At 35.4% G+C, this 13,789-nt stretch overlaps 1 protein-coding gene across 3 annotated transcripts; it reads right to left on the bottom strand.

Annotated features, from left to right (window-relative positions):
• Window positions 1-6,352: 6,352 nt before the first annotated feature.
• Window positions 6,353-12,528, bottom strand: LOC123885412 (F-box/FBD/LRR-repeat protein At1g13570-like). Of its 3 annotated transcripts, none has more exons than XM_045934693.1 (4): window positions 12,415-12,528; window positions 7,570-8,329; window positions 6,996-7,142; window positions 6,356-6,914 (listed from the first exon to the last, which is right to left on the bottom strand). In XM_045934693.1, exons 2-4 carry the CDS (start codon window positions 8,320-8,322, stop codon window positions 6,618-6,620), a joined length of 1,197 nt encoding a protein of 398 aa, XP_045790649.1. In that variant the 5' UTR covers window positions 8,323-8,329; window positions 12,415-12,528; the 3' UTR covers window positions 6,356-6,617. The 3 variants fall into 3 exon arrangements, with proteins under 3 accessions (XP_045790650.1, XP_045790649.1, XP_045790648.1); XM_045934692.1 differs by lacking the exon at window positions 12,415-12,528 and adding an exon at window positions 9,044-10,255; XM_045934694.1 differs by lacking the exons at window positions 6,996-7,142; window positions 12,415-12,528 and adding an exon at window positions 9,044-10,267 and having other exon boundaries at window positions 6,353-6,914.
• Between the last annotated feature and the right edge of the window lie 1,261 nt (window positions 12,529-13,789).

A 13,789-nucleotide genomic window follows, 5' to 3' on the forward strand; every position in this document is an offset into this window, starting at 1 on the left:
TTCACTCACTTACTTTTTCTCTCTTGTATCTTAGTGCTCTCTTTATCTCTCTAACTTTGGCAACGAAGCACCTGCAGGTACAACCCCCTCCGTGGATCAGCTGCTCGACCCGCCGTCAACCACCTGCTTAACGGACTACCAGCTGACCATCACCTGTTCTGATCAACAGTTAAGATCAATAACTATTCTCTCACTCATCCACTATAAGCTACTCCTATATTCTTTGTTGTGTTTTTTTTTTGTTTCCCCTTTGTTGTGTTTTTATTATGATAAGATAAGATGATAAGTTAGATAAAAATGGAATAAGACAGAGACACGATAGGATAAGAAATTACATTAAAAAATTAAAATAAGATAGAGATATTAGTATAATAGATAAAAAATTAGAATAAGATATGAACATAATAAATATTTTTTTATTTAATTGATAGCTAAAATGATGAGTCATTAAAAAATCACACACAAAAGTTTTCACCCTTTAGTCGTTTTCTTAAGAATTCCCTCTCAAAAAAAAAAAAGAAATAAAATATGTTGTTTAAGTTCATTTTATTCCCTGAAATTATAAATGTGTATATAACTAATTATCTTAAGGCTAAATTATAATTTTAGTCCCTTAAATTTATTTTAGATTTTATTTTGGTCTTTATATTTTTATTGGTTCATTTTAGCCCCTGAAATTATAAACATTAATTGGTTTATTAAGTCTTTTTGTTTCATTTTGGTCATTTAAGTTATTCAACCACCAAAAGCACACAGGAGTTTGACCTAATATGACAATAGGTTTCAAATATGAGTAGTGTATGCAATAGATTGGAGAGAAGTATCACTATGCCACTTCCTATTTCCCCAATCAAGGAAACGTTAAAGATTGTACACTATGTTATATCAAGGAAATGCACGATTTGAGTAAAAGGCTCATTTCATACCACACAAAAACTCATTTCCATCTTCTCTTCGAGAGCTCTCAAAATTTTCACAGGCTTGTGTCTAGCAGTCATCACGCCATCAAATCGAAGGCTCAAGATACCAATTGAGACGGGAAATAGGATTCTAGAAACGAATCGATAAAACTCAAAGTAGGAATTCTAATTATTTGAAATAGAATGTGATAAAATTGAGATATTATACAAACATAATATTGAATAAGAGTTTTTGAGAGAAGCTACCTGTTGAAATATTTGATTGATTGTTACCTCATGAAGTTATTGAAGATAACGAAAATGGTAGAGAAAGATTGAAGAAGAAGAAGCATGTTGAAAGCTTCAAAGTTATTATTATTGATCAATGATGCAAAAGTAGTTACAATCACCTTTATATAGGTGTAGATAGTTCTAACTAACTCTAACAAGCTACTAACAATCTTCTAACAAACTTCTAACAAACTATATGCTATGCTACTCTACATAAGCTATACACTAAGCAAAGGTACACAATCACTTGAGGAGATGACTTGTGTAGTAAGCAAACGGATACACAATCACTTCAAGGAAGTGACTTGTGTATTAGGCAATGTAGAACTGTAATACCCTCCCTCAAGCTAAACATGGTAAATGTCAATCATGTTGAGCTTGGAAATGAAGGAATGAAACGACTTGGGTGGAAGAGGCTTGGTAAAGAAATCTGCAAGTTGAGACTTGGTGTGAATGGGAAGCAATTTGAAAACATCCTGCTGCAATTTTTCTCTAACAAAATGACAGTCAATCTCAAGATGTTTGGTGCGCTCATGAAAGACTGGATTGGCTGCAATGTGAAGTGCACTTTGGTTGTCACAATACAGCACAGGAGGCTTGACACAGGACACTCTTAAATCTTTGAGCAAGTAAGCAAGCCATTGGAGCTCGCAAGCAGCAAAGGATAAGGCACGATATTCTGCTTCTGAGGAGCTGCGAGCTATAGTGTGTTGCTTCTTGGCACACCATGAAATCAAAGAGGAGCCAAGAAAGAAACAATAACCTGAAGTAGAACGTCGTGTGTCAAGACAACCAGCCCAGTCAGCATCAGTAAAACCAAGCAATTGCAATTTTGAAGACCTGCTAAAGAACAATCCTCGACCAGGTGAGCCTTTGAGGTATTTGATCACTCTACAAGCTGTATCATAGTGAACTTGGGTTGGTGAAGTCAGAAATTGGCTAAGTTGCTGAGTTACAAAAGCAATGTCTGGCCTTGTTGTAGTCAAATACAACAATTTACCAACCAATCTCCTATAACTAGCAATATCTGCATATGGTGGAGATGTATCTTGATGCAGCTTGACAGAAGGATCTAGTGGTGTCTTTGCAGGCTTAGCTCCAAGTAAGCCAGTGTCTTGTAGCAAATCAAGGCAATACTTTCGTTGACAAAGAGTGATACCTTGATTGGAATGTGCTACTTCAATGCCAAGAAAATATTTCAACTGACCAAGGTCCTTAATTTTGAACAAATCATCCAATAGCTGTTTTATGTGAGTGAATTCATCAAGTGAATCACCAGCCAAAATGATATCATCCACATAAACCAAAAGAGCAGTGAAACTAGAATGTTTGGAAAGTGTGAATAATGAATGATCTGAACTAGATTGCACATAACCTTGAGCTAGTAAAACACCAGTAAGTTTCTCATACCACTTCCTGCTGGCCTGTTTTAGGCCATATAGGGATTTCAGCAACTTACAAACTTGATTTGGCCTTGAAGTAGTAACACCCTGAGGAATGGACATGTAAACTTCTTCTTGCAACTCACCATGCAAGAATGCATTGTTTACATCCAGCTGATGCAAGTGCCAAGACTGAATGGCAGCTAAAGCTATCAAGGTCCTCACAGTGGTGATCTTAGCAACAGGTGAGAATGTCTCAAAGAAGTCAATACCTTCAACCTGTGTGTATCCTTTAGCTACAAGACGTGCTTTGTACCTCTCTATGGATCCATCTGCCTTATGCTTCACCTTGTAAACCCATTTGCTCCCTATAGGCTTTACATTTGGTGGTGCATCAACTATGATCCAGGTTTTGTTCTGTTCTAAGGCATGAAGTTCTGCATTCATTGCTTGAACCCAACAATCTTGCAAACTAGCTTGTTTGTAAGTACTAGGTTCAATGTCACTATTAACAGACAAAACAAATTTGGTATGGGAAGTAGAGAGGTTAGCACAAGAATGAAAGTCTGAAATAGGATAAAGCATACCTTGAGATGATGATTTGGAATGAGCATTAGAGAGATTGCATACATAATCATTCAAGTGACCAGGTTGAGATCTCACTCTTGTAGATTTTCTAATGACAGGGAGAGGTGAAGGAGATGGAGAAGATGAAGGAGATGGAGAGGATGGAGAATCAGAAATGTGTGGTGTAGTGTGTATAGGTGGATGGCTTTGGGTGGTAACAAGAAAGTCATCATCAAAAATAGGAGCAGAGGGGGTGATAGTATTGTCAATGGTGTCTGATGCAGGAATGTCATCAGTGGAAGAATGAATGGAATGGTAAGTCCATTGGAAAGGTGGAGTGTGGTTTTGATAAGGTAAAATGTGTTCATGATATGTTACATTTCTTGAAATAAAGATGGATTTGGTATGTAAATCAAGCAAAACTGCTCCTTTGACACCTGACTTGTGTCCTAAGTAAACTGCTTTTCTAGCTCTACTATCAAATTTGGTTCTATGATTTGAAAGGGTGGAAGCAAAGCACAATGAACCAAAGATTTTCAATTCATTTAGATCAGGATCATGATTAAATCTAATGAAGTAAGGAGATTTATTGTGTAACAAAGGAGTAGAGACTCTATTTATTATGTAAGTGGCCTGCAAAACTGCATAAGACCAATATTGTTTAGGCAGTTTAGATTGAAAGAGTAAAGCCCTTCCCACATTCAAAATGTGCTGGTGCTTTCTCTCTACACGCCCATTTTGCTGAGGAGTTTCAACACATGAAGTTTGATGTTCAATTCCCTTAGAAGCATAAAAGTTTGGCATAAAAAATTCAGGTCCATTATCTGTCCTAACAGTTTTAACATGACAATTGTACTGATTTTCTATCATTGTTAAGAAGTGTTGGACAAGAGTAGTAACTTCAGATTTAGCTTTACAAAGAATGATCCAAGTAAATCTACTATGGTCATCAAGTGCAGTAACAAAATACTTATGTCCATGGACAGAAGGAGTAGAAAAAGGACCCCATATATCAAAATGGAAAAGTTCATAGCAATGTTTAGCTTTATTTGAACTAAGGGAAAATTTAGATTTTCTGTGTTTTGCATAATGGCAAATATCACATACAGCATGATCATCAACATTAACAAAGGGAAATTGTTTATGCATTTCTATCAATCTACTGTTGGACAAATGTCCCAATCTAAAATGCCATAAGGCTTCTTTAGGAATGACATGAGCAGGAGTGAGTTGAGAGGAAGCAATGGTTGTGGACTTAGGCTGAACATGGTCTTGATTAAAGTAATACAATCCTCCATTGAGCTTAGCCAAACCAGTCATCTTCAAGTTCTTCTTTTCCTGTATCAAACATTCATCATTATCAAAAGTCACAATAAAATGGTCATCAAGGCAAAGTTTAGGGACTGAGATCAAATTCAAATTGAACTCAGGGACAAACAAAACATGTGAAATAGTGAAAATGGATGAAAGTTTCACTGAACCAGAATAATTTGCAATGGAAACTTGTCCATTAGGCAATTTAATTGTAACTGGTTGGATGGACTTGTATGAGCTGAAGTAATCTAAGGAAGAACAAATGTGATCACTTGCACCTGAGTCAACAATCCATTTACCAGGACTAGAACTGTGCAAAGTACATACTAAGTTACTTGTACCTGAAGTAACATGTCCACTAGCAATATTGACTTGAGTGGAGGAAGATCCTTGATTACCAGCATTAGAAGAGGAGCCTTGATTGCCAGATTGTGAACTTTGAAGGAGATGCAATAACTGTGAGCATTGTTCCTTTGTGAAGCCAAAATCACTAATACGAGCACCTTGATTGTCACCAACATCTTCCCTTTCATCTTGAGAAGCATTGTTGGCTGAAGCATTAGATTTTCCAAAATGAGGAGGAAATCCATGTTTTCTATAACAATTCTCAACAATGTGATTGGTTCTACCACAGAAGGAACACTCTTTGTTCTTTGCACCGTAACTGTTCGACCTATTGCCTGAACCAGATGAACTAGAGCCAGCTGAATAACCACGCCCACGGCCTTGTGGCTTTCTGCTGTCACTAGCATTCACAAGCACTTTAGATTCATCACAATGAATGGAATTATAATGCCTCTCTTGTTGAATAACCATAGAAAAGATGCGATTAATCGCAGGTAATGGATGCATCAACAAGATTTGAGCGCGCACTGAATCGAAATTATCATTCAAACCAGTTAAAAATCGAATGGATCGAGTAACCTCATGTTGATGCTTAGCATTGCGTACACCAGTATTGCAAATACAACGCATTGGACAAGAGCAAACAGGAGTAGGAAAATACGATTCAAGTTCTTCCCATAGAGACTTGAGAGCAGTAAAAAACTCAGAAACAGAGCGTGAATCTTGTTTCATGCTATAGATTTCACATTGCAATTCTGAAATCCTAATGTAATCGCCTTGTGAAAAACGTTCCTTAAGTTCATTCCATACATCAATGGCGTTATCAAGAAAAACAATACTTTGCGCAATTGATTCATCAACAGAGTTCATGATCCATGAATGAATCAACATATTGCATCTATTCCAAGCCTTGAAATTAGGTTCAAATTCACCAGGAACTTCAATTGTTCCATCAACAAAATCAAGCTTATTCTTACCTCCAAGAGCGCGCTTCATAGATCGCGCCCAGGCCTGATAATTCGAATGGTTGAGAACAGGTTTCACCACCACAGTAGTAGGTCCATCGGAAGGATGAACGTAGTAAACGTCGCCGGGATTGTTTGACGGATCTTGGACAAGCACGGTGTTTGAACCACCGGCAGTGTTGTTATGACCACCACGAGCCATTTGGAAGCAAAGCGATGCGCAGCAGAGCTCAGAAGAGCTCTGATACCATCATGAAGTTATTGAAGATAACGAAAATGGTAGAGAAAGATTGAAGAAGAAGAAGCATGTTGAAAGCTTCAAAGTTATTATTATTGATCAATGATGCAAAAGTAGTTACAATCACCTTTATATAGGTGTAGATAGTTCTAACTAACTCTAACAAGCTACTAACAATCTTCTAACAAACTTCTAACAAACTATATGCTATGCTACTCTACATAAGCTATACACTAAGCAAAGGTACACAATCACTTGAGGAGATGACTTGTGTAGTAAGCAAACGGATACACAATCACTTCAAGGAAGTGACTTGTGTATTAGGCAATGTAGAACTGTAATATTACCAAAAAAATAAATTGATTGATTTCCAAATGAGGCACAATGCATATAAATACAATCATCAATGCTAAAACAATATATAGTGATGGAGTGGTTTCTCAGCATAATTGTGGTACACCCAAAATCCCAAATTTGGTCCCTAAACATTTTCAAAATTTGCAAATTGGTTCTTATAACATTTAACAAAAAAAAAATTACAAATAAGTCTTTCATAATTAACATGTACAGTAATAAAATACCCAACAAGTACTAGGTATGGTGCCGGGTATGGCATCTATAAATGACGGAATTCAACGCGTGCTCTTTGAGATGCTCGTTTCATACATAACAAGTCTTGTGGAATGCTTGACAGCATAGCTGCATCCAATATCTTATGACAAAAACCAACTTTAAAAGTAAGAGTCTTTAAAGATGAGGAATTTGCAAGTATGAACCGTATCAAACTCATTGCATGTTTAAAGTTGATTGTGTCGCTGATATTGATATTCACCGTCTGAAGTTGACTAAGGCAACAACTATTGCATTCTAAGTCTAACTGCTCCGGTTGGTCTGGCTCTTGTTCACCATCATTCTAAATTATAGTAAAAACTAAGAGAGTCAAAATATGACAATAGAAAGACAAGCTAAGAAAGCATAGGGTATTCATGGTCACCTGGATATCAAGTTCCACCAGGTCAGAAGCACTTTTGAGTACACTAACAATATACAAAACTGCTGTTCTTTTAACCAAATTCAAACCATATAATTTCAAATACTTTAAGCTTGTTAGCTGTGTTGGAGAAATCATATCTGCATAGAGCTATGCGTACAAACAACCAAGGAATTAGGTATATTTTTACAACCCTAAGTGTATAATTAACACAACTTTCAATGTAAAAAATAGTGGAAATATTATTGAACCATCAATAAAATGCAACATTGCTTCCCTCTCAAATATACAATAAAAGATAAGTTTAAAAAAAGATCAAACTGAGATTGGAATATTAGAAGTAACATTGTATTTTGTATTATACTGTTATTGAACTTGGGTTACACTCATTGCGAAAAAATCATGCCATGCAGAGTTGTCCAACTAAAAGAAAAAGTGCAACAGCCAACAGAATATTTTTTTAATATTTTTGTTAGATCAAATCTATCGAATAAAAACACTGGTCAGAATATTATCCAACAGAACCATAATGAATAAATAAATAAGTAGACTAATATTAGAGATGTTGTTTCCTAACCTCATATGATTCCATTGTAAGCCTCTGAATTTTTGGCAAACTTATGATTAAATCAGATACCCCCCTTACATGATAATTCTTGATTCTAAGATCAATCAGATTCTTTGCTTTTTTGAGACAAACTGACTTCAAATCTCCATACAATATTATGCTGAGCTTTTCAAGTAATGGGCAGCCAGAAATAAGATTCTCAAGTGCACCAAACTCATATATATTACATTCTAAGCAAAGGTCCAACAATTTTTTGAAGCCACAAAAATTAGGTGGAACTGACAAGTTAAATCCGGATAATGTAAAGTGAGTCAGTTCTTGGCAAGAGAAGATGTGAGATGGCATTTTAAAGAAAAACCATCCATTGTTCAGAAGCTGAAGATCTTTAATGCCCCTCTTTGACAAAAACAGAATCCACTTATTGAGGTATTCAGTTGTGATCGTCAATTTTTTGGATAACCAAGGGATGTCAAGACTAAACTTATATATCGGCCCATTGTGAAGGAAAAGAATGTCTGTGATAATTCTTGAAATCTCAGGGCCAAGGTCATCAAGATCCTCGAACCTACTGAAAAAGTCTTTGCGAAACACAAGTTCTGGGACTGACATCCACATATACCTCCAGTTTCTAGACAGAATACTGGTACTAACTAGCTCTGAGATGTTCAAGTCTTTTAGGATGCCATCAATGACATTACTTGGTAAGTCACTTATTCGATCAATATGATCACCACAATTGGCCTTCTTGGTGGACCGAGTCATAAGTGAGCTACAAATTCAAGCGGAAGAGTCATAAGTTAGCATAAAGTTATTGAGAAATTAGGATCACATACAGTGAAAAATCAGCTGCAAGTGATAACTATACATTCAACCAGACATAAAATAAACTTTTGACCCAAAAGTGAATGTCTGCATAAATTTACTTGAAATGTCACTATAGATTTTGCTCCATTTCATGAAAAAAAAACCACATGATGCAGCATTATTTTAAACTCCAAAACCAACAAAAACTATCTATTTAGTATCTGCTGAAACAAGGTTTAAAAAACTAGGCGCAACATTCAACTTTTAGAAGAAGAATTCTTGCTTTTATTTTTTTTAAGCAAAATCAGAGTGCAAATGGTGGAGATGACATCCAACTATGAAATGACTGAAGGCTAAATTTAAAGGACAATAAAGAATTAAACTCAAATTAAATAACCGGAATCAAACCATATGCTGAGATGATTAGAAACGGTTGATAGTGTTGTGAACCCAAAATCCCACAACTTACAGAAAAAATAGAAGAAATGGATTAAAATGCACAAATATGGAAAATAGTGTATAGTGTATTATTTCTGAAAATGAAAGCTTAATGCAAGAGGATGAATATCCTATAATGCCCACAGAGCAAAGCTCCTTCAAAGAAAGAGAAGACTCTTTCCTTGCCTAACCATAATGCTCCAAACAATAATCTTCCATATTCCACTCACACTCCCCTCACCTCATTATATATACTACTAAGAGGGATTTGTTAGTGTTACTCTCCAACTTTTCGTTCTCCTCCATCTCTCTAACGTTACAACCACAAACCACCAAGACAGCACCTCCCTCCTTCCAAAACGTGATGTAAACTTAAAGGTGGTGGTGCGAGGAGCAGCGTTTGGCCCTCCGCACCACCTAGGTTCCAGTTCCCCGGCGTCGATGCTCTCGCACAGAGGTGTTTTCGCGTCAGATCTGGAAGTTTCAGGGATTACTTTGCTTTGATGGTGGTTATTTGGCGGTGGTTGGCGTCAGATCTGGAAGTTCTCTGCCTGTTCATGGTGTTTCGGTGCTTGGTTGGGGGTAGTTTTCAGCATGTGCTTTTTCTGGCACGGTGGTTTTGTCTTAGGTTTGGTTCCGGCGGAGGCTTTGTTACAAGGGCCACACTTGGTGTTTGTTATTAGCTTCAGTCGCGGTGCTGTGTTTTGTGTTCTTGGTGGTTATGTTGTGCGACGGGTCTGGCGTTTTCTTGGTGGTGGTGGCCGGCTGCGGGTTGCTGGTGGTGCGGTGGATGACTGCGCCGCCGGTTCTTTGGTGGCTGTTGGTGTTGTGATGGGGTGGTGGCTAGCTCACTGGATGCGTTTTCGTTTCCGCCGGACGTTTTCTGCTTCTACACGAGTTTTTGGCTTGGTTTTTCTATTTTGGATTGTACTGTTGGTAAGGGTGGGTTGAGGTGGTTGATGCCGTGTGTGATTGGCCTTCTTCGATATGGGATTATCTGACCGCGTACAAATCTGTTGAGATTTGCTGCTAAGATTTGCAGTTTTCTTTGTATCTGGTTTGTCTGCTTCCGCATCGGTGTTAACTGTGTGCCGGCGGACTGCGAGCTTTGACTTATCTGCCTAAGTTTTCACTCTACCGTTTGACACATCAATTTTTGGCTCGCGGAGTTGCTTTTTGGATTTTGATGGGCCGGTCACTTTTGATTCGAGATTGGGAGTTAAAGTCTAGCTGTATCTCTATGGGTCGGGTTGATGGTCTTCTTTGGTGGTCTGGAGGTTGTGGAGTGTCCTTCTAAGAACGGGATTAGAAGTGAACCTCTATTAGGTGGTGTTAGTTTTTAGCTTTTTCATTGGTGTTCTGCTTTTTACGGCGCCTTTATTTTGTAGTTCCGCTTCTCCCGCTTCTTACGGTCTTAATAATAATAATATTTTGCCATTCAAAAAAATAAAAATAAAATATACTACTAAGAGGCATAACAAACTTGCCAACTAAGCACCTTACGTCACTCACATATGAAGCACGACTCCGACACGGACACCGCAACACGGACACAACAACACCGCTAAAATAAAAAATATAGGACACCGACACCGCTACATATTTATAAAAGATATAAATTGATATACATATAAATTTAGGTTAAGCAAGTTATTTATTAAAAAAAGTTTTAAAACAAGATATGATAGTATTTTACCTTTATTTATCCATCGACTATTGAAAAATCTAAAAATATTGTGTCATACGAGTATCGGACACTGCGACACACCTAATCATAGAGGTGTCCGTGCTTCATAGTCACTCACTAATTACTAATAAAACCCCACTATACTCTTTACTATAATAATAATAATCCATTTTCCTCTATCTCTCATATATGGATCTCTATCAGATAGATGAAGGAATATAATAGTTCACATTGTTGATATTTTAATTTATTATTATTTTACTCAATACTGTAGTTTAATGAGTCTGTCCTTTGAAAAATCCATTTATTTCAACAATATGATAATATAATCATAATATAAACTAGTTCTCAATTTGGAACAAAATAGTACACTACAGTTTGGTACTTGGCCTCTAACTAAAAGGATCTGAACTCTATTGAGACCAAAAGGATTTCCATTACGGGAAATCAAAAAGCAAGCATACTGGCAGAATACATGATCTTAAACTATATCATAACACTTCTAATGTTTTTAACTATTCATCATGCTTCATATTATTCTGTGTATGGATATCACAAAATGCATTTTAAGTTGGCATGTTTGAAAAAAAATCACATCAAAGAGTCAATCACATGAGAATTGAGAAGAGCAGGCGAGTGTTTGCATCTGACTTCAAAATATTTGAAGTATGAATTAGGTTTTAAAAATCTCAAGACTCGAGCATAACTTCAAAAGATTCAAAATTAGATTCAGAAGTCATGTTTTACAAGTTTCAAGATTAGCAAAGTTGATAGAAAAGGAGACATTTTTTTTAATAACTGAAAGAATGACAATAGAAACGAAGATCTCTGTGGGGTTTTCCTTTCACAAAGGATTATTCCTTTCTCAAATTTATACATGTTAATATGTTATCCCCTCTAGTTTACTAACTATGCTGAAATTTTGATGTACTTTATATGCATACGAATAAGAAACTAACAGAAATCCAATAATAAAATAGAACACAAAACCTGGGTGTCTGAAATGCAGTAATGCTAAGTAGAAGAAACTTAGTGTTGGGTCACGAGGAGTCTAAAACACTGAAGTCATCACATTAGGCTAAGAGTAACCATACAAGCGGTTTAGACATTTGGTATATCATCTTGAAGAGTGTCTAATATCTCCCAATAGCTAGCCACACCAAATTCCAGCCTTTTCCAAATCCCTTACCAGTTTGACCACTTCAGGTAATTTTATTTCTACGTAATGACACAACCACAACCCTCACTACAGCTGCCATTACCACTAACCTACGTTGCCTAGGAACGGGTACCGGTACGTAATACGGCATTTTTAGCTGAATATTTTTTTTTAATGTAATTATATAAATAAAATTCCATTGTTCACAAATAATCAAACATAAAAAAAAAGTCATAGTTTAAAAGTAATTCAAACTATTCAAATGACACTAAAAGATCAAAATTAAAAGCAATTTGCTCAAAAAGAGCGGTATCTAGTTCCCGCTTCTGTCTTTCTTTCGCCTTCTGCTTTACTTGACTAAACCCGCTTACAGCTTTAGGGCAGGTGCCCATTAGAGCATGTTCATCAAGATAAAGACTAGCAACTTCAAGAATACTAGCAATATCCCACATTTTTGTAGCTCCTTCATTAGATGTCTTACTCTTTCTCAATTAAAAAAAATGCATTTTTTCTGTTTGGCTTCATAGCCACTAACCATAATAAATGTTCATTGAAATCAATAATAAAAAAATTAACCTTTACACTAGTGAGTTGATATTTGAAGAAGATTATATGAAATGATAACTAAATGGATGAATTCAATTCCTAAGACCTAACCATAGTTAATCGATTGAATTCAATTCCTAAGACCCAATGCCCTAACCATAGTTAATCGATTCTTGCATTGCATGTATAAAAAGAAACGATAAGTAGATAGAAGACTTACAGTTGAGACTTGAGAGTAAACGCGACGGCTGGTAGAGACGGAACGTTGCTCGCGCTCGTGGCTTGCTGACCTTCGCTAAATGAGATGTGTGCGAGAGAGAGACTATGAATGTTGCTTCTCATACCTCAGTTTTTAAATATATGTAAGCCCCCCAAAAAAAAATATTTTTAAACATTTATTTTTGTTATGAATAACTAGCGGGCCGCGTCTGTCTACATGTAACTTATGTAAAAAAAAAAAAAAATCTTATGGAGAGATCCTAACTCTCTTATGTTATGATGATGAATTTGTTAATAAAAGATTTTTATTGGTAAAAAAGATGTGTTTTATGTACGGTTAATAAATGATTTTTGTTGCTATTATTGTTGGTATTATGAAAAGTTCGACACCAAAATTTTTGTATCATCTTTATATATATATGTATAGATATAGTGGATGTCCATTAGTCTTGCCCATATATGAAATACATTATATTCTCTTTTCTTTCTATGCTTCATCTCTATTCTTCTATACTAGTATCCGGACCCGTGCCAAGCACGGGTAAAAATGCAATTAAAAAATAACATATTAATATTAAATTTTTTATAATTAAAAAGAGTTTAACGAATATGCTCTATCGGTGTAAATTAATTTTACATTGACATCTAATAGGAATCTAAAATTTTTCCATGTCATATAATTGAAGTGGGATGTAGTGGAATGATTTGATGAAATACATGGTTAAAATTGATTAACGGTATAAAATTAATTTTAAAAAAGAAAATTATAACGTAAAATTAGTGTAAAATTTGTACTCCTTATTAATACAATGTTTGTTATATATATATATATATATATATATATATATATATATATATATATATATATATATATATATATATATATATATATATATATATATATATATAAGAAGCAACATGAACCCTCTTTTCACATTAGAAATGACATGTCGTATCATTAAAAAATGACTAAAATTCCAAAACAAAAATTAATTTGTGACAAAAAAAATGATATTTTGGAATAGACGGACCAAATTTTTATTTTTATGAAGAGTGAGCTAGACTTTGTTTTATTAAGAGAGTTTAATTAAACATGCATTACTAAATTTTATTTTAAATAAAAAGGGGTAAACGGGATTGTAAAAAAAAAATAGAGATAAAGGAGCTCACTCAAAGATGTTTGGTGCAACAATGGTTTTGTTCTATTCATTTTTTGAGAAATAGGAAATCATGTCTGCTCATCAATCAATTCTATAGTTAATTTTTTCACAAATTATGAAATTATCATCGCTGTAGATCGATGTTGACATCATCATCATATATATTTTTGCAAGTTAATTTATATGACAAAATTGAAATCACTATCAATTTTAAAA

This window comes from Trifolium pratense, linkage group LG5 (assembly GCF_020283565.1).
Source record: "Trifolium pratense cultivar HEN17-A07 linkage group LG5, ARS_RC_1.1, whole genome shotgun sequence".
Lineage (NCBI taxonomy): Eukaryota > Viridiplantae > Streptophyta > Magnoliopsida > Fabales > Fabaceae > Trifolium > Trifolium pratense.